General features: G+C 40.6%; 2 protein-coding genes across 4 annotated transcripts in view; one reads left to right on the plus strand and one right to left on the minus strand.

The window, feature by feature from the left end:
* Positions 1-22,574, minus strand: part of LOC308305549 (leucine--tRNA ligase, mitochondrial-like) — a 100,491-nt gene extending 77,917 nt beyond the window's left edge. Inside the window, exon 1 of one of the 3 annotated variants that reach the window (XM_080750361.1) lies at positions 22,120-22,574. The gene's annotated coding sequence lies outside the window, so the exon portion shown is untranslated. Of the gene's footprint in view, positions 1-4,298; positions 4,445-22,119 lie in introns of those variants that run through there. The other 2 variants (XM_080750359.1, XM_080750360.1) reach the window with 2 other exon arrangements.
* A 1,073-nt stretch (positions 22,575-23,647) lies between these two features.
* tmem158 (transmembrane protein 158) lies at positions 23,648-24,888 on the plus strand (the record flags this gene model as incomplete). Its single annotated transcript, XM_080743025.1, has 1 exon — positions 23,648-24,888. Exon 1 carries the CDS (start codon positions 24,142-24,144, stop codon positions 24,886-24,888), a length of 747 nt encoding a protein of 248 aa, XP_080599151.1. The 5' UTR covers positions 23,648-24,141.
* Positions 24,889-25,546: the final 658 nt, after the last annotated feature.

The raw sequence follows: 25,546 nt of genomic DNA on the forward strand, positions 1-25,546 counted from the left end.
GGGGGTGTAGGTCCACAGCCAAATACATATCATTTGGGGGGTCCTTGGCACGAAAACGGTTGAGAACAAAAGTACAAAAACCAAACCCCTACAAAGGGTCATTTAAGCTAGTGTTTCTCAATCTTTTTTAGCTTGAGTACCCCGTTTCCCTGATTTCTGAATCCAAGTAGCCACTTTACCCGACAACAACATTTTGCTTATAAAACTACAATTAAAACCAATATGATGCTATAACCACCCCTTTCAAGAATATAACATCAAAAATAAGAAATGGAGTGAAAGAGTTTCAAACGGTGCCTCCTGAGAAGATTTGTTTTCAACACTGGTGCCGCAACATTTCAGTCCAGTTTTCTTGTCAATAACTTCAATACATTCAAACAACTTTCCAACACATCCCAGTTGCCTGGTACCATATCATTTGGATTAGCAATTATCAGGCTCACAATAAGTTTCTCCATGTGTCATCATTAAACATAATGGCAAATGTTTTTTCCCCTCCTAATTCAATTGTGGTTAATTATTTAACTATGAATAATATTATCATGATTTATTTTATACTTAATTTTTTCTTTTTGGGGGGCATTTTCTCGAGTACCCCCCTGCAGTACCTCGGCGTACCCCTCGCTTACCCCCATTTGAGAAACACTGATTTAAGCTTCTGTGTTGGGGAGGGAGAAGCTCCCATCGTGCCCAGCCCACCTGCTCCTGGCGTATTTGTACTGCTTTTCTTTTGACCACATCTCTCAAGGATAGCTTCAAGCAGCTGCCAGAACGGAGAACATACACGGACCCTTAAACCCCTCAGGGCAACCAAAGCCTTTCTTCCTCACGCCACAGGCTGAAGGAGCCATGATGCACTCAAGGTTGTTTACCTCTCTAACTGGAGGGCTGTCACGGTGCGAGTGGGCTGCACAATGAGATGTTTCTATGGTTACTAGTGGGTTAGAACTTAGAGCAAGGACGCCAGCACTCACTTTAGATAGACTTCTTCTTGTTTATTAAATAGTTTCCCCCCAGCAGCCAGGACAAGTGGACGTTTCGGCCACACAGGCCTTCCTCAGCGTGAGTTTACACGCTGAAGAAGAAGTCTATCTAAAGTGAGTGCTGGCGTCCTTGCTCTAAGTTAATTGTTCACCTGAGCCGTGCACCCTAGACGAATGTTTATGTGAACCACTTTTTTTGACGAGTGCTCCTCTTCTCTCTTCCTGAAGTACTAGTGGGTTAGAGCTAAAAACCTATAATGTCCCCGGTACTGATGTTACAAACAACAAACTGTCTTCTAAACAGTTCATACCGTTTCTCAAACCTTTTCATGTCAAGGACCCCCAAATTAATGCGTATTAGGCCACAGACCCCCATCTGAAAATATTTTGTGCCAGGGAGCCAAATTTATGTTTCAAAAAACTATATATATATATATATATATATATATATATATATATATATATATATATATATATACACACACTGTATATATGTATATATTTCTTCTAAATAGCGTGTTGCATCACGTCACACTGTTCTACTGCAGTACTTGGATTACCTGCCCTTAGGTAGACTACAACAGTGCAAGGATCCTCTGGGTTCCTTGAGGGGGTTCTAAATGGACCCATAGGTCTGCAACTCTGAGTGTACACAAATGGAACCAAATGGACCCGTAAGGGGTTCTTTTGGGGCACTTGAAAATAAAAAGTTTGAGAACCACTGTACAACGGAATACTTCCCTCTGTAGATTTTACCCTGTGTGGATTTTGTGATCTACAGCATGTGGGTTCAACTTTCCTTGTTGTATAAAGACCTACAGTATGACCCATACCTGTTACATTGGTCTTGTCAACTGCACCTAAACAACACCACACCTGCTGCTACCTATTAATCTGCCTCGTGGTGACACATTATGTAAACATCTGCATACAGTATGGTGCTAATGTAAACATCATGTAGCCTACAAACACCTATACAGCTACTGCAGTAGATACGTATGTACCTGTATTATCTTTTGGATTATTTTTTTTCTCTCCTGATTTTACTCTACCTCTATCCTCTCCTCTCCTTAAAGGGGTTCCAGGGGGTCCCCAGTGAAATGAGGAACCGTTCCCCATTCCACTTACAGTACACGTTGTGATTCCACATGCTGTGAACTTATCGATCAGCTATTTTCAAAATTTGTATTACACATGTTGTCAAATGTTGACAAATCTTCTCTAATGGGGGTCCGGGTCCCGGGGGTCATCAATATGTCCGTACACAGACAAAATGTGTCCTTGGAAAGACTTGTCCGTGGCAAATTTTAGATTTTGTTTGTACACACCATTATATTCTTATTTTGATCATAAGACCCAATTACTGAATTTCAGTCTCCAGGTTTTATGTATAGCACAGAGTCCACTAGTACAGTGGACGGTTCTCAATTTATTTTCAAGGACGATCACAACTCTTGAGTGTAGAAATTCCACTTGTACACTCTCAGTGTTACAGATCTGTAATTGTATTGCCTCTGTTGTAGAGCTACATGATTACGGCAAAACCTACAGTATAAGGGTCCATATTGAGATCAATTATTTAAAACATACCGGTATTTATTTATTGTGTAGAATGATTTTTTTACTATTGTGTAGTAAATTAGTAATAAAAAAATCACACCCGTGTGAAGTGGAGCTGTGTGTGTGTGTGTGTGTGTGTGTGTGTGTGTGTGTGTGTGTGTGTGTGTGTGGATCATGTGTACCGTTTTTTGTGACATTTGAAGAAAATATGTAGGAAAAGGAGCAAAAAGTGTGTTTTGGAGAAAATTCAAGATGGCGGAAAATCTATCATGGCGCAAATGGGCGTGGCCTATATGGGGAGATGCGTCATGACCCAAGGAATCCAGGGAAAAAATATTTTTAATTTTCCGACCTACGGTTCAAGAGTTACAGGCCAAAACGTAAAGTGGGGTGTTATGGCGCCACCATGCGGCCAAATGACACAATTATTTTTTATTTAATCCTTGAAATCATTATGAACCTCCTCTCCAAGTCTTGAAACTCTAGCCCCTATGGTTTGCGAGAGACAAATAATTGAATGTGAGTTTTTGCGATTCCCATTATAAGTCAATGGGGAAAATTAATTCACTAATAAATTAATATCAATTAAACTATAGAACCTTTCTCTTAGAAAAGTAATAGCCCACGATTCCCGAGTAAGCCGTTCAATTTGACATATGGCGCGAGTGTGTGGTGGCAAAACTGTGGGACTAGTGGCGTGCCGAAGTTTAGGAAGTTCAGGCTACATACAGACACACACACAGACAGACACACAGACCCACACGGCCACGTATAGGGAGCCTGTGCTTCACACAGCTCCAAAAACAATATGTCTCAAAATATGAGCATGCCATACAGTTGAATTATTGCAAGAAATATCAATTAAAAAAAATAAAAAAAACATTGAATAGCCTAATTCTGTATTCGGTAATATTTATTTGAATATGCATTTTCTTTGCACTATTCCGCCGAATATATTCGCTGGCCTAATATTCGGTGCATCCCTGCTTTTACTGTATGTTATGTCTACTCATTTTGTATATCCACTGACATAAATGTCCACCACAAGCCAGCATAGTGATGACCCCTGCCGGGTTCCTGGCACAACTCTTTTAAGAATGCAGGTCTGTGGCCAAATACATAGCCTATCAATTTTGGGGTCCTTGACATGGAAATGTTTGAGAACCACTGCTGGTAGAAGAATACAACAGTGTGAGTCACTTACAAGCACAATAGAATAGACTAGAAATGACATAAGACTGGTCTGAATCTGAGGAATGTCATGGGTCTACTCTAAAACATTAGAATGTCCCACTTTTCAATATTCACTAGCAAATTGTTAAAATGATAGTTGTTTTCAGTGGTTGCAAATTGCATATAGATGTTTATCATGTTATCTCAGTGTCTTGTCTTGTTTGTTTGTTTGATTGATTGATCGAAGACTTTATCAGAGGTTTGCATAGGAAAAGGTACAGTACAATTCACTGGAACAAGGTCAACTAAAAGGATAACACCACCTAAGAAAGCGTTTGGGCTTGTTTCAATAGGGGTCCCTTTTGCACACACAGTCCATACCACCATCAGAAAACATGGACAGTAGCCTGGCTCCACTACAGTACGTTGTCTGAATTCAACGCTGTCAACAGTCATTGGTGCGTGAACGTGCACGAATGGCCGTGCGTGTGTGCACGAACGTTCACCCTAAATGAACAACTATCATACAAATACAGATACACACTAGTCCTATCACAACAGAGAGAAACATTTAGAACTTACACAATTAAGGGTGACGTTTTATTACCTGGTCCCGCTGTTCTTTAGCGATAGAGGGTCTCTATAATGAATGATACATTCATAATTGCTTTTAAATACACTCATACAGTCATGAAAATGCTTCTCAAATGACCCAGCTTCACTGCTCACCACTCCACCATGGGCGCGGCCATATTGTTATTGAAAAAAAGAGCAAGAAATCTTTATGGACACATGTGTCCTTGACAAAAACAATGCGTTCAAGTTCAACACAACAACGTAGTTTGTGGCTGTGGTTTCATTTGAACAACTGTGTAAATGCCGAAAAAAGCTAAAAAAGAAAAAAAAAGCTAAAAAAGAAAAAAAAAGAAAAAAAGAATAGTGTTTTATTTGATTTTTAAAAGGTTTTAGAAAAACATTGTTTTGGGGTAGAACTAACATGTTTGTGACCACATCCATTATAAAGTGCAATAATAATTTCAATGTTGGATTTTGTTCTCATGGAATTTGACCCTGATAGGCATTTTTTTTAAATACATTTTATTAGTGGATTAACTTATAATACAAGTATTATTGTTTATTTAATTCATTCATTCACTCACTCATCCTTTCCTTCATTAATTCATGGGTCCACATTTAAATAATAAAATAATGTCCAAGTGTCCAACTTCAAAGATCAAGCAGCCAATTAACAGTCAAACTTGTCCCATTATTTCACTGTCTAGATAATGTTAAAGATGTCATGTCTGACAAAACTGAAATTCTCATCAGTGTTTCCCAAAAAATGGGACAATTAATTATTAAAACAAAGGTTTGCATTTTAACACAAATCTTCTATTGGGGTCCCTGCATGCCACAAAACATTTTCAGATAGGGGTAATCACCAAATACATGTCATTTTGGGGGTCCTTTCTTTGGCATGAAAGAGTTTGAGAACCAGCTGTCTTATGTGTCCCTGCATTACATAATGTCTTCTGGCATCCCTTTGAAAACATGACCTTTCCTGCATGCATTGTAGGTCAGCATGTTCTATATTTTGCATTTTCATTCAGCAGCACAGCTGCCTGCTATGCACAGCTTTTTACTCTAAATGACTCCACTTAATTGTTACCTTAGCAACGCCCTTTTATCTTCCTATCTGGTTGGTCTCTCAGTTGAGCAAATTGTAGGATATTTATGAGAATGTGCCAGTGGTGGAAGAAGTACTCATTTGTACTTAAAAAGTAGCAAATTAGCAATGTTATAAATGCTCTGTTTAAAAGTACAAGGCATGTATATGCATTTATTCTAAATTTGTCAAATGCAGTGTGAACAGTTTTTAAGGGGTCAAGCCCGAAGGGCCTTGGTCCCTTATTGTAATTGTTAGTTTTATTATTAGACTCCAAAGGTCTAGCCTAATGCAGGCTTCATTGAAATTGCATTGTACAAGACATGTAAATGAATGCATGTGCAATATTTAAAGATAGCATGCTTTTTTGAGAGTAGTTATTTTCAATGTATGACATGAAAGAATGGAGCCCATAACTTTCCAAACTCACTCGAGGAGGCACTTAATGAGTCTATAATCTTATAGCATAGACAGTGAGTTTGAGAGGGGGAGTAGGTGATTTCCAATTAATCAACATTTGTATCTATCTTTTAATAATTGTTTATGTTTATAGTAACCAACCAAAAAAGATGCTTTATGCCTTATGGTATAATTGGTATTACAATAGTTCAAGGTGCTCTTAACAGTCTAGCCTAACAGTCATCTTGTCATCTGCACTTCCACAACACTAACACAAAGCACAGAAATAACAAACCAAATGACACCATGAGGCAAGAGAATACATTTTTTATTAGGCCTATTCTTATTTCTAAAAGAGAACAAACCTACAACAGAGGAAAACAAACATCATGATTCCACTTGCACCCTGCTCTGAATGTATTACATCAGCGGTTCTCTGATTTTAACCCTTTTTTGCCTATTCATCATCCAAACTGGCTATCCTTTTTGCCTATTTTGAAAGTGGCTATATTCAAAATAATTTGAAAAATTATGAAAACTTTAACAAAATTGTAATCTTATATTAGGATGGTCCCTGGCACAATGTTTATTCAAATGGTGGTCGGTGGCCCAAATATACATATCAATTTGAGGGTCCTTGACATGAAAATGTTTGAGAGCCACAGTAAAACACAACAAGGTTACAAACAAGGCTGTCATTATTATAAGTGCATCACTTCTGCAGCATGATTCTTTGATGTCAATTTCCACAATCAAGTGATGCTCCACTCACGACATCTGCATCCCACCCTGAGAGATCCACAAAATATGAGGAGGAGGAGGAGGAGGAGGAGGAGGAGGAGAAGGAAGAGAGATGGAGGGGGAGCCTCCAGCCCTCCACAAACAAAAGTATACTTAATGCTTAAAAAAAAACAGGGCTCGGTAGCGCCGTCGCCTCAAAGTTAGAAGGTCCTGGGTTCGATTCCCGCCCCCTTCGCGGAGGAGAGAACTCTCCTCCGCGTCATCAGCGCCCACACCCTAGGTGGGGTTGGAAAAAGGGCCTTTCTGTGTGGAGTTTGCATGTTCTCCCCGTGTCTCCTAGGGTAGATACCTCACATAAACATGCAGTAATCCTGGTCTCTATAATGGCTCCCCCTGGCCAGCCAGTTGGAATAACGTGTTCCTTCCACGTGCTACGTCCAACCACGGAAGCTCCCCCCTGTCAGGTGATAAGAAGCGGCCTGCTCACTCCTCATGCACTGAAGGAAGCATGAGCTCAGTTTGCGGCCCTCCCCAGGTTGGCAGAGGGAGAGCAGAGTCCATTATTACAGCTTAGGGAATTAGCACTGGGTAAAAAATGGGTTACAAAATCGTGGGATAAAGATTTTTTTTAAAAGTTAAAACGACTGTGATGCTATATTAACACATTTGGGGGGGATCCCCTGACCACACATTGAGAACCATTGACTTAAATGTGAACTTCCACTAGGGATTACTGATTGTACTAGAGAGATGGCTTCCATCCTGGAGAGATCCACAAAAGAAGATGATGAGAAGGAGGAGGATGGTGAGGGTCTAATCAGAGCCCCCTAGAGCTCCCCCACCTTTGATCTGACTTGCACACACTGCCGTGTTGCCATGTCTGCTTATTGGAAGTGACTTTGGGCTTGTTTTTCTGTATGTCACTCGTAAAATATAGTTGCGGGTTGCAGCTTGTTTAGGCTCTATCATTTCTTATAGTATTTGTAATTTGTTTTTGAAGCTGAAAGGCAAACAGAAATGTATTTCTTATTCATAATGTTCCAATGTTCAATAAAAAAAAGAAAAAAGAAAATTAAATCATTGATTGCTATTTGTAAGGAAAGGTTCATGATCATTCATGATCACCCTACAGCTAAAAGCTGTAGGTCTGTTTTATAGCCTACAAGTTGCACACTGGTTTATAGCCTACAAGTTGCACACTGGTCTTGCATGCTGTAAATAGCAGATCTACAAGCTCACACCGTGTCACATTCATGACGTATTGTGACCTTGTAGAGCTGCTTTTTACTGAGCATGACTAAGTTATAACTGAGGTGTGATCTAGAATCAACAGTGAGCCCCTTAGTACGTCATGTCAGAAAGCTAAACCCGGGGCTCTATACGCAGTGATGAAAGAAGTACATTTTTACTTAATTTTTACGTAAAAGCCTATTGTAGAAATAGTCTGCTACAAGTACAAGTTTGGTATTTAAAATATACATAAGTAAAAGTAGTAAGAGTATTGGCATCTAAATGTACTTGAAGTACCAAAAGTAAAAGTACTCGTTATGCAGAACAGCAGAAGGTCCCATTTCACAAGTTTTCAAATGTATAAACGTATAAAAGTCCTTTAAAAATAGCAGATCTACAAGCTCACAACTTGTAGGTTGTCTATTTCCAATCTACAACTCACAACTTGTAGAATGGCTATTTCCAAATTGCCAAAGTATACATTTATGTCTGAACTGAAGTGTTTTTTTATATAGTAATCTATAAAGTAACTAGTATCTAAAGTTTTCAAATAATTATAGTGGAGTCCAATATTTGCCTTTGAGATGTAGTGGAGAGGAAGAAAAATTACAGAAAATTGGAAGTACACCAGTAAAGTAAAAAAAAATCTCAAAATTGTACTTAGTAATTGAAATTGTACAGTACTTGAGTGCATGTACTCAGTTACTTTACACCATTGTCTGTATGGCTCGCCATCCATCGTTCAGAGTCAAGCGGGCGCCACTGCCCCAAGGCAACAACAGGATGTGGCTCCTCGGAGGAGGAATGAGGAGAAGGGAAATGGCTTTTTGACACTATTTAGACCGTTGATGTGCTCATCATCCAGACAAAGACCTGTCATCACTAGGGCTGTCACAATTATGACATAATCGTCTAATCGGATCGCAATTATTTGACTTAATCGTGATTATTTTTCATAATCGTTTCCATGTTGAAAAATGTTCATATATTAAAAAAAATTAAAAAAATAGTAAGAAATAGCAGATCTACAAGCTCACAATGCGTCACATTGCGAAGCGTTGTGAGCTTTAGCTCGGCTATTTCCACTATCAATGTTCTTTTTTAAGTATAAAGTTGTCAAACATGTGAATAATTTCTTTGTATATTTATGTTATGTGTCATATCTACCATGTGCAACTTCAAAGCCCAAAAGCCAAACAGAAATGTAATTGTCAACGACAAAAACACAATTGAATCGTTAATCTCAATTTTTTGAGTGACAATTAATCGCCATGTAAAATTTCATAATCGTGACAGCCCTCGTCATCACACAGCAAGCACATCTATATAGAACAACGACAGGCCCACTTGCATGTGATGGAAGAAGTACTCACATGTTTTACTTAAGTAAAAGTATCAGAATTACTGTAGAAAACACTCTGCAAGTCCGGAATAAAAAATGTACTTGAGTAAAAGAAAGGTTGGTTAGGGTAGGTTAGGGTGCCCTCACACCAAAATACCTATGAGAGTGGAATCCACGTTCTGCCAATGCATTTCAATGAGAGTGGAGCGTTTTTTTCAGAAATCCTCTACTGGCATGAAACCGCTCCATTCTCATTGAAATGCATTGGCAGAACGTGGATTCCACTCTCATAGGTATTTTGGTGTGAGGGCACCCTTATGCAGCAGGTCCTATTTCTCAAGTTACAACGCGTTGTGAGCTTGATCGGCTATTTTCAAATTACCAAAGTATGTATATAGGTCACTCTGAAGTGGTTTAGTAATAATAATAAAAATCTACAAAGTAACTAGTAACTAAAGTTTTCTAATAATTGTAGTGGAGTAAAAAGTATAACATTTTGCCTTTGAGATGTAGTGGAGTATAAGTGAGATTGAAAATCCTTACTGTTTTACTAAAGAGCTGGGGAGACAGGTAGAGCCCTGTTACTGAACAAACACTCTATATAGCAATGACTACAACAACAACAACAACAAAAGTTGTGTTTAAACCAATGAATAGCATTTACAATATATTTAGCTTTAAATTAGGTTAGGAACTTTTACAACCAGTGAGGCCTGCATGAGAGATGCTACCTGCAGCTATGGGACTTATATTGACTATGGATTTTATTAAGTGTATCGATGATTGAGCGGGTTCATCTAGAGGTCACTAATCCTAAAATCAATGTTCATGGATGTGCTTTCATGTTAGGGTTCAATAAGATGTCTTTGAACACAACCAGATGTAAGGCAGAGGGATTCACAGTGGTTATCATGCATGGGCCCCAGCATTTTCATCATAGATATTTTGAGCTAAAAATAATTTAAATTGAAACAAGTGGTGGTGCCAGCGCTGGGTGTACACTGCTTCAGTGGCCTGAGAGACCGACGGCGGTGTCACCAGGCATATTCATTGAGCAGAATACTGAGTGGGCAGGGTCTGAAGTTCAGTGGCAGTAGGTATACTTTTGTCCTATCAGAAATTTATTCGGATCGGCAGTCTGAAAAAAGTTGGACTATTATGACGTACGCAGGCCCCTTATACTTAACTATTTGGACTAAAAAGTCATCTCCTTTGAAAAGCAGCAGCCTCGCTCTCCTCCTTTTTTTCACCCACGTCGCAGCCTCCAAGCGCCACGTTCCAACATGACAAACAACCCACGGTAATCTCACCCTCCCTTCCCTGCCTCTCTCATCCTGTTTTTTGGAGGACGATTACATTTCACCAGCAACAGAACCACATGACAAATGAGCACACAGCATTAATGTGTTGGATGGGAAGTGGATGAGGGGAACGGAGGGTAGGAGGGTGAGGAGGGTTGCTGCCTCTACGTGTCCAAGGTGACCTTTAGTGGATGGCTAGTGTGATTCACATCCAGCACGTCTGGCGGTATTGGGAAGTGAGCGGTGCTGTTGGGGAGGCATTGGTAGCGAGAAGCAATCTCACACCATCTCAGCTTCAAGAGCAACGAGGAGCAGGCTGATGGGTCTCTGCAACGCCTGTGACCACCACTGCTCAGACAGAATGATAAGTGTGATGTTATTCTCAGGGCCTATTTCACACCGACAGCCCCTCCAGGCTGTGCACATCTGTCACTGATCTTCACCCATAGAACACAGATGCTAACTAGGAATGCGTAGTCCTCGGAGCACATATCTGCACCAGGCCTGGTTGCCAACCCATCAGGACATGCATCAGAACATGAGGAAGCTGTGGAGGAAAATAATGTTTTTTTATGACAGACGGTGTCATACTTTTACTTCAACTCCACCACAATTATTGGAAAACTTTAGTTACTATTTACTTTGTAGATTTTGATTATTATTACAAAACATTCATTACAAATTCCAGGCCTATATACATTTTCGGCCATTTGACAATAGCCGATCTACAAGCTCACAATGTGTTGTGATGGGAGGCAGTGTGAGCTTGTAGATCTGCTATTTTCAAAAGATTTGTATCCATTTTATCCATTTGAAAACTTGTGAAATGGGACATTCTGCATAATTACTACTTTTACTTTTGTACTTTATTAAGTATATTTTGATACCAATACTTTTGTACTTTTAGCCTACTCAAGTACATTTTTTGAATTCCTGACTTTTACTTGTAACAGAGTATGTCTACAGTACATTATCAATACTTCATGTAGTTAAAACATTTCAGTACTTTTTTCCACCACTGCTCATGAAACCATTTATGCCTAATTTGGCCTACCTACAAACGTGTGGTAGATTGAAGAAACATGACGCACTTTTAATCCAAGTCTCTTTGTACTGTACCTCTTAATTATTTGATTTGGGTATTGAAGTCTTCATTAGAGCTGCATATCTGATTAGTTGAACAGTTGAACTGATTTTATATTAATTTTATTGGATGCCTTTCAAGGCTCTGCATTCCTAGCACACAAACCCACACAACAACTGTTCTGTTGCATGTAGTTCTCTATCTTGTTTTATCTCATTTTCACTTTGCGCTTTCATCATTTTCTTATTTTTGTATGTTTGTGAAACTTTGTTTAGAAAGGTGCCATACAAACTAGAACTACTGCATGGCGTGGCATGCCTCCGCTAACCAGTTGTCCACTTTGACCACTACTTACGTATAATCAGTTCATCCTTGAGTACAAGACAAGTGGATATTTCCTGAGATTAGGAGGCAGAGGGACGGAGGGACAGAGGGAGTGACGGACAGACAATCGGACGGACAGGGACAAACAGACGGAGTACAAAAATGGAGGGCCAACTAGTAAACATAAAGCCTCTGGCCCTCTGCCCTTAGCCTGGTAAACCACCCCGGACGGTGGTGGATATCCCATGCTGATATGCATGCGATAACACTCTAAAGCCTTTCAGACCAATCAGTCACGCGTATTCCACGCTTGGTGGCTGGCACGCCACCCTGTAGACAATATGCCTTCCGGTGTGTTCCAAGATTTCTAGCGGAAGTCTGCGTTTAATGGACGTTACGTCATGCGGTGTGGGTCTGTTTATATTCCCCAGCGAAAAAACTAAAATAGATTGTAGCTCTTAACTCGCTCTTAATAGGTGTAACATTGCTTGAATCAATGTTTTTGTTTGTATATTGTTTATTGCGAGCGCAACCGACGGAGCAAGAGACATAGACCAGTTAATTTCGTGCAGGGAATACGTTTGCAGGAACACCGCACCGTGGAAAAAAATACAGCTTCCGGTGAAATTCCTACGGCGGAAGTTGAACGCTTTCTGCCTTCTATTGTCACCAGGCTTTTCTCTTCGGAGATGAGTAAGCCTGGCTACGCGAGGCTACTGGCACGCAGGAGGACTTTGATTGATTGATTGAGTATTTTATTTGACAAAAGTGGAGAACATAAGAAGTATAGTCAATACATTAAAGAATGTAGTACAGTACAAGTACAGTTAAACACCCTGCCTAAAAGGAACATCGCAAATAAGTCTTTTTACGGTCTTTTTTACATCGCAAGTCCTAGGTATTCAACTCATGGTTATACAAATAACAAAAAACAAAAAAACATAGACCTACAAACATTATCACAGTTATACAATACAGTAGCCTATGTGTACAGGGTAGGGGAGACAAGGGGGTGGGGCTATTAAAGGTAAGGGGGGTTAAGGGGGGGCTCACCTCTCGCCTGTCTATGGGAGAAGTGCTAACTACCTCCGCCTCTGGCCTCCTGAAAAATGAGTCTTCAGGACAACAAAAATGTCTGCTAGTCGTAATATCACCCGGCGTTTACTCGAGGAGCGATTGCGTTTGTCTCCACATGAGAGAACGCGGCGTGTTCCCCCCATCCACCGCCGTCCATCTGTAGGGCGCTAAACACTCTTCGGAGTTAAATTATCGTTAAGGATTTTACTGTGGGGGGCGGATTCTTCTGGTGCGGCAGTAGCTTGCGAGGTAGAGCGACACTTTTTATCATTATCATTCACTATTTAGATATTTGATATTTGATCTGACACACTCCCCCCCCCCCCCTTTGTAACTTCAAACTCCATGTTAGACTTGCTTCAGGTGACTTATATTGTCCTTCTAATGAATGAGCAGAGCTTCATTTTGCAGTTAGTTATTGAAGCGGTGAAAGCCGCTTCCAATGAGTGGCTTTGTGTGTCCCATGCCCATATATGGTCATTTCAGTCCAGAATGAACAGGTTTTTTCAAAAACAAAATGTGTGTTTCATGTCCATATATGGTCATCCCAGTCCAGAATGAACAGGTTTTATCAAAAACAAAATGTCTGTCACCTCATGTCCATATATGGTCATTCCAGTCCAGAATGAACAGGTTTTATCTGTCCCGTACGTCGAGAATATCAGTCCAGAATGAATAGGGTTTTTCAAAAACAAAATGTGTGTCCCATGTCCATATATGGTCATATCAGTCCAGAATGAACAGGTTTTATCTGTCCTGTCCCGTCCGTCCGTCCGTCCGTCCGTCCGTCCGTCCGTCCGTCCGTCCGTCCATATGTGTGTAGTGTCCGTCCCGGTCTGATGATTGGATACTTTGAGGATTGGTCAAGCTTCACATGACAATTCGGCCCGCCAGATAAAATCATTAATTCATTCAGAATATAAAGAATGTATAGATCACAGAGTTCATAACTCTAGAACACATAGAATAAAAGTTCACCGCTTCACTTCGAACCGAGGTTAGATTTTTTTATTATTGCGACCGTCAGGTCAAAACCTCCATTACTATCAAAACCTCCAACGGCTGTTTCTTTTTGCAGACAACATACATGCGACTTGACGGACCCTTATCCCGATTCGTTTTTTTTTTACTGGTGTTAATATTTTCGGTAATGTAATGTTTGCGCCGGTCCAGGCGCATACTTCTGATGCCTGACAGCATGTCAAGGGTTCGAGTCCCGATCCCGGTGACCTTTGCTGCGTGTCACTGCCTGTCTCTCTCCTGTCTATATCTCCATGGTACTGTATACTATCAATAAAGGCAAAACAATTATAATAATAGAGAACGAATCCTGGGCAATATTTTCAATGAGTCTAACATGGAGTTTGAAGTTCAATGTGCTAATTATATTGGAGGGGTGGGGGTCTGATCATATGAATATCAAATATATCAGGTAAATAGTGAATGAAGCAATGCTGTCTGAAGTGCTGACACAAAAGCCTGAGTAGACGTGGAAAATGACCACAGAGGTAATTTAGTGAAAAGTGAAATACCCCTTTAGACCGTATATATATAGCCTACTTAAGTTACCCGGAATCATCTACACAAAACCTCATCGCCGAATACAGCCAATATACATGCTCAAACAACGGGTTGTGAGCTTCTAATCTAGATCGTCTATTTTTGGCGAATGTTCACCCCAGAATAGGGACGCTATAGATTCACATGGTTAAGCTGACAAAATGAGTATTCTGTGATGGATAGGCTGAACTCCCCTCTCTACCGTTCCCCCTTCCGCTTCAACCACTGACTACCATCAGCTATTTCCTCTACCTCTCGTCTCCCCAGGGACTCCTGGGTAATTAATGCTAGTAATTAACATGCTACCCTTCTGTCCTGTGAATCCATCTGCAGTCTCTCAGATCACAGCCTAGCGTCGGGTAAGGATTCTTGGCCACCAGGTCTCACCGACAAATCCACTCTTGATCTTGTGGATTTTAGCCTAAGTCCTTTTTCCGTTTTATTTCTATATTTTTACTGTATTCCAAATGTCCTTTCATATTTTTTCTCTGTGTCTTGAATAGGTGTTTCCTATTAAGGAGATTAGTGTTTATCACCTTCTATTTTAATTTAATTTTAACGCCCTTTTATAATGAGTTTGACTTTCTTGTTCTACCCCGGATTTGAACCTGGGTTTGCAGCACAAGTGCCGCAATTTTTACTCACAAAGCTAATTGAGCCTGCCTGCTTACTCTCGGGAGAAATTGAACATGGACCTTCAAAGGTCAAAATGTATCAAAACAGAAACAGGATTGTGTCAGAGTTCATATAGGCCTTAGTAAATGTCTCAATAGAGATGAGCAGGGAGACCAAATACAACCACAGCAATTGTATATTATGTTATATTGTATTAACATTGGACAAAATAAATAAAAACAATAAAATAACAATAAAAACTAGAAATACTGTTCCTTCGAAACAGTGTGGGCTCGGTTCCAACCCAACAAATAGGATACTTTAAGGTACTGTAAGGTACAGTACCTTACAGTATTGTACTGTACCTTACTATACTGTACTGCACCTTACTGTACTGTACTGTACTGTACTGTACTGTACTGTACTGTACTGTACTGTAACTTACTGTACTTTACTGTACTCTACTGTACTGTACTTTACTGTATTCTACTGTAACTTACTGTACTTTACTGTACTCTACTGTACCTTACTGTACTGTACTCTACTGTACCTTACTGTACTGTACTGTACCTTACTGTACTATACTATAATGTACTCTACTGTACCGTACTGTACCTTACTGTACTGTACTCTACTGTACCTTACTATACTGTACTTTACTGTACTCTACTGTACTTTACTGTACTCCACTGTACCTTACTGTACTTTATTCTACTTTACTGTACTTTATTGTACTTTACTGTACTCTACTGTACCTTACTGTACTGTATTGTACTTTACTGTACCTTACTGTACTGTACTCTACTGTACCTTTCTGTACCTTACTGTACTTTACTGTACTCTACTGAACCTTACTGTACTTTTACTGTACTCTACTGAACCTTACTGTACTGTACATATTCTATGTGTTCTAGATCTACATTTTTGATTCTGTGTTTGGGAACCAGCAACTGTCAAATGGACTCCAACTGTAGTGGAGTATATTGAGTGCATATACTGTAGGCTAACAATCCCAGATCACATATGTCCTCCACTATGTCTATAACCAAGGCGTTCTTCTATGTGGCCACTCCAGACTGAGGAGTGGAGCATGGCTTTTATTGTGTTTGTGGATCTGACTTGGAAATGCATTGGTTTTGATATCTCCCTGACAACCAACAACAACCACTAATATGGCTGACTGTCCCTGCGGGCTCTAGGATATATGGCTATGGGATTTACATCCCATCGCCCGGACTTGATTCTTGATCACAGCTGTGTAATCAGTAGAGTGGAGAGGGACATTTATTTATAGTTTTAACTATAACTATAGTTTTATACATCACACAGCTTAGACATTTGGATCAAATCAGAGAGCAGACCTGTGTGAACGCAATGATATAGATAGCATATCTGAAGTGTGAACACTGCAGCCACAGCGCCTTAACATAAACATGGGTCTATTATCCTTCTCTCCACTCTGTCCCCACTCACTAAACCCATTGGAAATGCATTGGGTGCTTAAAGTTAAACATTTTTATTTTTTTATATTTATACTACAAAACATTTCAAAACCAAAAATACAAGCACACTTGTCCTCAGTAAGCTGAACACATAAAAATTTGAATGGTGTTGAAAGGTGTAAGCGTTTAAGAGATGAAGCGCGCCAAAATATTGAGGAGATACTGACTAGTATAGAAATAAATAATGAAGATAACATACGTGTGCTCGCCTTCCAGGCGAGCCCACAATAACAACGTTGCGATGTGAGCTTTTAGGTCATGTCAGTGAATACTGTAAATGTATTGATTTAATTAAATATTTTGTCGCAAACCCATTGAAATGGTTCTGTGACCCCTACTCCCCAAAAAAAAGAGACAGGTGAAGCAGGGACCCCCCCTAAATTTTATAGATAGCTTCATAGACTTGTTTGACAACACTGTCATCAGTGTATCACACAAAGATTTGGCAGGCCCACTGTAGTAACTCTGAGGACCCCTAGGAGTCCCGGACCCCGTGTTGAAGACCCCTAAACGGTAGGTCTGCTCAAGTACAGTTGATACAGGCGAGTCAAAGGCCTCTAATAGGTCCTCATTTTTGTACTCCCAGAGACACCGTTTTGAGAAAATGAATCTTTTATACATTCTCCTTTGGCACAAGAGGCTTTTTATCTTCGTCCAATTTGCATTTTTGGCCCTGAGGCAATTTACATTTTTATAGCATAATTAATGAGCAGGAACACCATTTACATTTTTTGTCTCCCTTTGCCGGTACATTGTCTAGACAGTCTACCTGATAGTAGTCGGGGATCCACATGCCCAAAAGCTCAAGGAATAGGGTTGAACCTGTGATGTTCTGCCGCACTTTTTATTTCAGTTTTATCTATTAAACTTGATGACATCACACATTGTACTTTACAATACAAACCCCAAAATCAATCCTCCAGTTCTAGGCAACACAGAAGGGGGGGAACTTTTTTCTATTTCCACACAACTCCTCTAAGGTATATTAATGACATATTTCAATATTGAAAATGGGTGGTCTTTCCCTTTAAGGTCCACAGAATGATAGGCCTGCTCTGCCGGAAACATCGCGAAAAAAAGTTATGGCCATTTGTATATTCATTGTCCGATTGACTCCACTACACAAGAAAGGAAATATATTTTTTTTTAAAAAGAAAAAAATCTGCTTTAAGTAGCATGTGACCGCTCAGTTCACACGGGTGTGATTTTTCTTTTTTATAATATATTTCCTTTCCTGTGTAGTGGAGTCAATGGGACAGTGAATATACGAATGGCCATAACTTTTTCTCGCGATGGTTCCGGCACAGCAGGCCTCTCATTCTGTGGACCTTAATGACCATACTGATAGATAAAACAGAAATAAAAAGTGTGGCAGAACATCACAGGTCCTCTCCCTTTTTGAGGGACTGGATCCCCGGCTATAGAGAGAATTTCTCATTTGGAATTGTGTGAGTGTTTTGTGTGCCCGAGTGTGTTGCACAGTTAATCGAACTACATTCAAGCTGTTTATTAACCTCTGAGTGTGTGTGTGTGTGTGTGTGTGTGTGTGTGTGTGTGTGTGTGTGTGTGTGTGTGTGTGTGCGTGCGTGCGTGCGTGCGTGCGTGCGTGCGTGCGTGCGTGCGTGCGTGTGTGTGCACGCGTGCGTGCATGTGTGTGCGCGTGCCGCACGTGCGTGTGTGTGTTTTAACTGTCTCACAGCTTAAACATCAACCTCAAACTGTACGCAGACATCGTACATGTGTGTGGAAAGTGAAAGTGACATTTTGGCTTAAGGTCTGAATGGGTTAAAAAAGGCGAAGTGAAATACACTTTGATAACTGGAGAGGGGGCGGGCTGCTTTCAGGTGCAAATCAAAGCCAAAGGCGACCCATGTCTCTCACTTCAACGATTCTCCAAATCAAACAAACAGAGGCAGTCCTCCAGAGCAAATGAAGCCATTTATAAGCAGCACAAAAGAAGACAATTCATACAAGTATCATTCATATTCTCTGGCAAAGATGAAAGGGAATGATTTATCTAAAGTCTGTGCTTTTCCTCTGCCAAGTGAAGTCAAGGACCTGTTTCACTTGAGAATGTACCGACTCTTCTTCAAGGGGATTGGAATACATACTGGGATTCTTATCTTGATAAAAGAGCATTGATAAATAGCAAAATAAATCTCTCAGTATAGGCCTATAGACAGTCAATTGTTGATTTCAGGATGAAAGAGATGGGAGACACATTGCAGTTTATAATAAGCCTACTTTTTTCCTCTACTGTATGACAAAAGATCTCCCTGATTTATTATGATAAAACTATAACTGTTATTAAACAATTGGAAAAAATAAATGCAATAGTACATATGCAACAAAAAACAAGAGTGTGCAAGAAACATTTCTCAATTAATAAAATGCAATTTTGTCCAATCTGTATGGTAGAGTATGTTACAATACAATGCTTATACAATTGGGGTGGTTTTATTTTGTCTCCCTGCTCTTCTATTGAGCCAGATGTCTCATCTATAAAGTTAGAGTAGACAGGATCTGACACAAATTCTGACCTGAACATCAAGATTAAATGTATCCCCTGAGCAAGCAGGCAGGCGCTATTAGCTCAATGGTAAAAATGTCAGCACTTGTGCAAGAAACCAGGTGCAAATCCGGAGCTTTAAAACCTAATTATATTTAGCTGTGCGGCAGTCACACACGACAATACTTAGTTGCGCACAACAAAGTATAACTCAGCCTTTATTATTCATGTGTGATATTCACAGGCTTGGAAACAGGGCGGCTCCAGGGGGTAGCTGGGGGCTTTAGCCACCCTGGTAAAGGCCTCGCACCCCCTAAGCCCCCCCCCAAACCCAATTGTGATGAAAGATATTTAAGGAATAAATACATAAAATATATATGAATATGTGAAAGACAATTGACTGACTGACCATACTATAAAATCATACTTTTTATGCTGGAAAGCATCTTCAGCCTCACAAAAACCCTAGCCGATCACCAACAGTCCTCAGATTTGGAGCTGGAAACTGCCAATGATCTGGTCTGTTCAGTTATTCATACCCTAAGCGCGAGAATCTCGTTTGTCATATTAGTACTATTCATTATTGTTTGTTGCCAAAATGAATTAGCCCCTGCTCTAAAAAAAAAGCCAGCCCCCCCATAGCACCCCCATACACAATTCTCTGGAGCCGCCGCTGCTTGGAAAGCATGGGATTCTGGCCTCTGCCATCAGAAATGATTTTCCCTAAAGCTCGGAGTGATTTGTATGAGTGTGATCCGATAAGCATAAACAGGACAGTACAACTAGCACACAGAGGGGAGCAGATTAAGAGGCCTCGTGCCAAAACAGAGCAGGTGCATCATAACAATGTGTTTATTATAACTGCAGAAACAATTCAATTAACTGCAGCTGCGTCCCAAGCTGTAATGCTGATCTTACAGCATTTTCTATTTGTGTAAATGGGCGTTATGCTGAAATTACACAGAACTCACACAGAAAGGGAACAAACAGCTGGGATTCCTGGTGACTCAGCCAGTTAGTACGGAGGTAGTGGATGTGTCACAGTGGATAGTGGGTGACAATGGCCAATCTACAAGCTCACAACGCATTGTCAATATTTTGGACATTGATGAGCAATGGAAGCCGTTACAGAATAAGAACACCATTACGTGGGCACTTTATGGAAGACATAACTGTCATGTTGTAAACGTGACATTATTAGCCAGGACAATTTAATAAAACATTAAAAAGAGCCTGCACACTAAGAGCTCTGAAAATGCTCAAAAAGCATTCCAAGCTGAAGAATTCATTATAGAGCAAATCCATTAGGGAGCAAACTAACCTGATTACATACCCTGAAGGCAAAGCGTCTATAGCTGCTACTGTGCCTGTGTTAACAGAGCTACATGTACATGACCTCGCAGTGGAAATATGGAACCATCTAAAGGTTGTGTCACTTTTATCAAATGCTTTTTAACACTAATGAGCAGCTGAAAGATAATCAATGACTCTGGATAAGAGCTCTGAAACTGAATGCAGTGTAATATCAGTGTTCTGTCTACATTGCTGGTGGCTCATCGTTGAGACAGTAGATTTGATTTTCACTGCGATGTGCACTATTTTTAATTGAAAGTCTACTCATGTCTATAATTTAGAAAAAAGGAACGCTTATATATAGACAAATTGACTTTTTTCTCTATTAAATTGATTTTAGCCTACATATTTTTGGTCTAATTGGAAAGGTCAAGCTCGCCAGAAAGTGACCCCAGGTCAGAGCTTGAAAGTGTGAGAACTATTGATTTAGAAGACATTTTGTAGAATTGGCCTCAGGTCTAAATGGGTTAATAACAATGGACACATCACTCTGTGGTGGACATCACTCTGTGGTGGTGGTGGTGGTGGACTCTGTGGTGGTGGTTGTGTGTGTGTGTGTGTGTGTGTGTGTGTGTGTGTGTGTGTGTGTGTGTGTGTGTGTGTGTGTGTGTGTGTGTGTGTGTGTGTCTGTGTGTGTGTGTGTGTGTGTGTGTGTGTGTGTGTGTGTGTGTGTGTGTGTGTGTGTGTGTGTGTGTGTGTGTGTGTGTGGGGAGGGTATAAAATAAAATTATAATACCTCTGGGGAGTAGGCTATATCTTAACAACACACATATTTCCATGTGCATAAAATGTGGATATGATAGCAGTACCATGTCTAGCAATAGATACTGTACTAGCAATACCACAATATAAAAATCACTGTTACAAGTAAAAGTCCTTCAGTCATTAGCATGAAAATATTCCAGCAAAAGTAAAAGTTTATGTTTATAATGCAGAATGCCCATTTCACAATAATAAATGTTATTGGACAATTAATTATCGATCATTAAACAATTTTATACTCGAGCTATAATGACCTTATCAGTGGTGCACAGTAATGAAGTACATTTACTCGAGTAGACCTACAGTATATAGGCTACTATTACTATACATTACAAAGACAAATATTGTACATTTGACTCCAATGCATTTCTTTGAAGGGAAAAAGAATAAACAAGCAAGAAGAAGAGCTCCTCGGAGCACAGGCCTCCACCAGTTCAGGTAGGTTATTGTGGGCCATGTAATGGAATGGAATATGAAGAATCTGACAGATCCATCTGATCACATGACTTTAGAGATTATGTGTAGCCTACCGATTTGCATGATGTTTGAACAAAATATGTAGGACAAAAATGTGTTTTGCAAATATCGGTCTCCTGGTGGCGCTATAATAGGGCATTGTAAAAAAAAAAGAGTGGCATTTGTTCCAATTTTCACTGCAATCGGGGGCCCATCATGCTTCATGATTTGAGGCATTTTGTTCCAAATGACCCACTCCTGCAAACTTTAGTTGTCATGGATTGAATATGAAAAATCAAACAGATGTGTTTTGAATAGGCTACATGAAATGTGGATAAAATCTGTAGACTTACTGTCAAAAAATGTGTTTTGCAAAAATCGGCCTCCTGGTGGTGCTATAACAGGCACATGTGAAAGATTTGGAAGCCCTGTTTCGTAAAACCAGTCTTCAATCAGGAAGAGGAGTTGGCTCATCATATCACCTGAGATGTCGAGGACGTTGCACGAAATGACACTTCAGAGGAATTGGCGTCCGACTTCTCTGTTCATCCTTTCCTCTCTCCTCTTCAGTGTTTTCTCAGTGGGAGGGACTAACATACAAGGAAAGGATGCAAATGTAGGAAATGAGGATTTAATTTAAAGATGGGGTGCCATGATTTTTTTCTCCCCCAAAACATGATGATCAGGTATTATGATTATACAAGGAGAAAAAAAAGCATACAGAAAGAGTTAAAATTGTGTTTGTATGTGCACCAGTTGTCAGGTGGGTGGTGACCCAGCTGAAGTTAGCCACACCCACAGTGTTGGGTGAAAGGTAAAAGGGGAGGGGATGAATATATGATGTCATTAAATGTGTGTTTTTTCGACTGGGCCTTTTGACGCTTTCAGCTTTCAGAAAGTAAACAAAAAAGTCAGGGATTTTTAATAAAACCCTGGGAATAAATTCCTTACCAAACAATTTCTTCACCAATGTGTTTGTAAAGGTGTCTAGTAACATATCTAAAGATTGAAATTCAACATCCCTAGCAAAATATTTGACAGCTAGGGTAATTCTGGGTCTCATTGACTTACTATAGACTGTAATATAAGGCAAAATAATCACTCCCAAAAATATGTTTTAAGTAGCATGTTAGGGGTCTAACTAGTTGTTTTTAATTATTCTGAATCCAATGCAAGCATTTGTTTTGCACGAAAAACATTCATTGGCCAAAAACAGACGCAGAAAAACGATAGTTTAGTGATGAGTCATCACTTTTCACAAGGTGTATGGGGTCCATTTTTGGCCCAAGGAATGTTTTTCGTGCAAAACAAATGCTTGCAATGGATTCAGAATAATTAAAAACACCTAGACCCCTCACATCCCACTCAAAGCATATTTTTGGGAGTGATTTTTTCCCTTATAGTACAGTGTATAGTAAGTGAATGAGACCCAGAATTACCCTAGCTGTCAAACATTTGGCTAGGGATGTTGAATTTCAATCTTTGTTAGATATGTTACCTTTATGAACACATTGGTGAAGAAATTGTTTGGTAAGGAATTTATTCCCAGATTTGACAGTTATTCTGATAATTTTCCCTGACTATACACAGGAAAGACACATCTGCACATTATAACCCCACCCGGTGGTCTATTAGAGTAATGTTAACTCCATAGACACATACAAAACTGAAAAAGTACAAAACTATGGCACCACCTGAGACCGCAGCTCAGGAGTATCTACTCAAGTAGCCTATTAGGGTTGAGTTGAGTACCTTGTCTTCACTGGAGCTTTATACTGCTATTTCTTCATATTCATAATTGCATTCATTAATAAACTATAGGCCTACTAGATCTACATTAACTAGTTACCAAATAATTGTAGTGGAGTAAAAGGTAGGCTACAACGTTTGAAGACATGGCGAAATTCAAGTAAAGTAAAAACAAGTACCCTGAAATTGTAGGCTACTTGAGTAGGCTACAGTTATAATAGGCTTGAGTAAATGTACTTAGTTACTTTATACCAGTGCTCACTGCGCACGCCACGGGGTACTGCTCAGTGCTCAGGCGTCGCCGTAGCTCCCCATACAGAGCAGAGCAGGTGGCTCACTCACTCACTCATTCCCTCATCCTCCAGTCCGCCCTTTGCGCACAGCTGCTCAGTGTGGTGACTGTGGTGGTCACACCTGAAATCACAGCGGGAGGAGGAAGACTCAAGCCCAGACTTGAACACAGCAGCTCAGCGTCCACGCTCTGCCAACTAATAATAATAGCTGTGGAAATTAGGACGCGAATTCAGGCAATTTTGGGAAGCGGGAAAACCCCCGAGAGAGGAAGAGGGGAGATGCGCGCTGATGACAAGCACAGGACGTTTCCATTCACAACGACTCGGGTAGTGTGGAATCGCGACGGACATTTTCAAACATTCTAGCCTACGCCCGTCCTTCCATCGCCTGCCTGCCAGTGCCACCACCCCACCGCGTACGACCCAGATCAACATGCGAGCTGGAGAGACGCACCCTGTGCCATGCTGAACAACTCTCCATCGACCGTGCTGGTGGTGGTGTCTCTGACCGCGGCGGCAGCACTTCTCCTCCAGCGATGCCATGGCTGGAGCGACGAGGACCTGCTCCTGCCGCCCATCAACTCCTCGGCCAACACCTTCCTGCACCGTGCCAACCTGGAGGTGGACGTGCGCTACTCCAAGAGGTCCGTGGAGGACAACAGCGAGGCATCGGCGTCGTCCGCATCTTCATCCTCTGACAGCGCGCTGCTGCCGCTGCAGTGCAACGTCAGCGTGCACAGACTGCTGCCCACCTCGCTGGTGGCTCGCTGGGACACCAGCTTCGGCTTCCAGTGCGACGTGTTCATCTACACCACCAACAACCACGGAAGGGCTTTTTTCTCCGCGTCGTTCAACAGGGCGATCTCGCCCGTGCTCATCGAGCACCTGGGAGTCACGGGCGGCCAGCAGGAGCTGAGGCTGTGCGTGGGCTGCGGGCTGTCCCGGTACCGCAGGTTCGGCCAGCAGGGCCGGTCGAGGGGCCAGCAGAGCGGAGACGCCATCAACTTCTGCTGCGTGGACTTCAGCCTGGACGAGCTGAAGGGGGACAAAAGTTGGAGGCTGAACCGCAAACCCATCGAGTCAACTCTGGTGGCTTGTTTCATGACTTTGGTCATCATCGTGTGGAGCGTTGCTGCCCTCATATGGCCGGTGCCGATCATTGCAGGGTTTCTGCCCAATGGGATGGAGCAGAGACGGCCGAGAAATTAGGATGACTTTAATTAACCTGGAAATAATAAGCCTTGCTGCCTATATACTCAGTGGTGGAAGAAGTACTCAGATGTGTTACTTAAGTAGAAGTAGCAATACCACAATGTAGAAATACTCTGTTAAAGTAAAAGTCCTGGATTCCTAGTTTACTTGGATAAAAGTACAAAAGTATTGGCATTTATTGTACTTAAAATACCAAACTATACCAAACAAAATAGACTATTTTAAATGTTGGTCAAGAAATTCCTCTTGAAAAAACACATCACAAGCTTTGTGTCATGCGGGCAATTTTCGAATAGAATAGTATAGAATATTGGTTTTGTATTAACAATAAAAGTTTTCATTTATTGTAGTGGAAGAAAAAGTACAATATTTGCCTCTGACATGTAGTGGAGTAGAAGTAGGCCTATAAAGTATCGATTTTTAAAAATGACTTAAGTAATGTAAAAGCACCTCAAAGTTGTACTTAATACAGTACCCAAGTAAATGTACTCACTTAGTTACTTTCCACCACTGCCTATAATATCTGTAGCCATACAACTGCTGATCTGAATGAATGAATGAATGAATGTATGGAGGTTTGGAATGGATAACAGTCAGTGTACTTTCTGGACTGATAACACATTGAAAGTGTTTTGTTCAAACATAGGCCTATATG

This window comes from Nannobrachium achirus, assembly GCF_963921795.1.
Source record: "Nannobrachium achirus genome assembly, chromosome: 2".
Lineage (NCBI taxonomy): Eukaryota > Metazoa > Chordata > Actinopteri > Myctophiformes > Myctophidae > Nannobrachium > Nannobrachium achirus.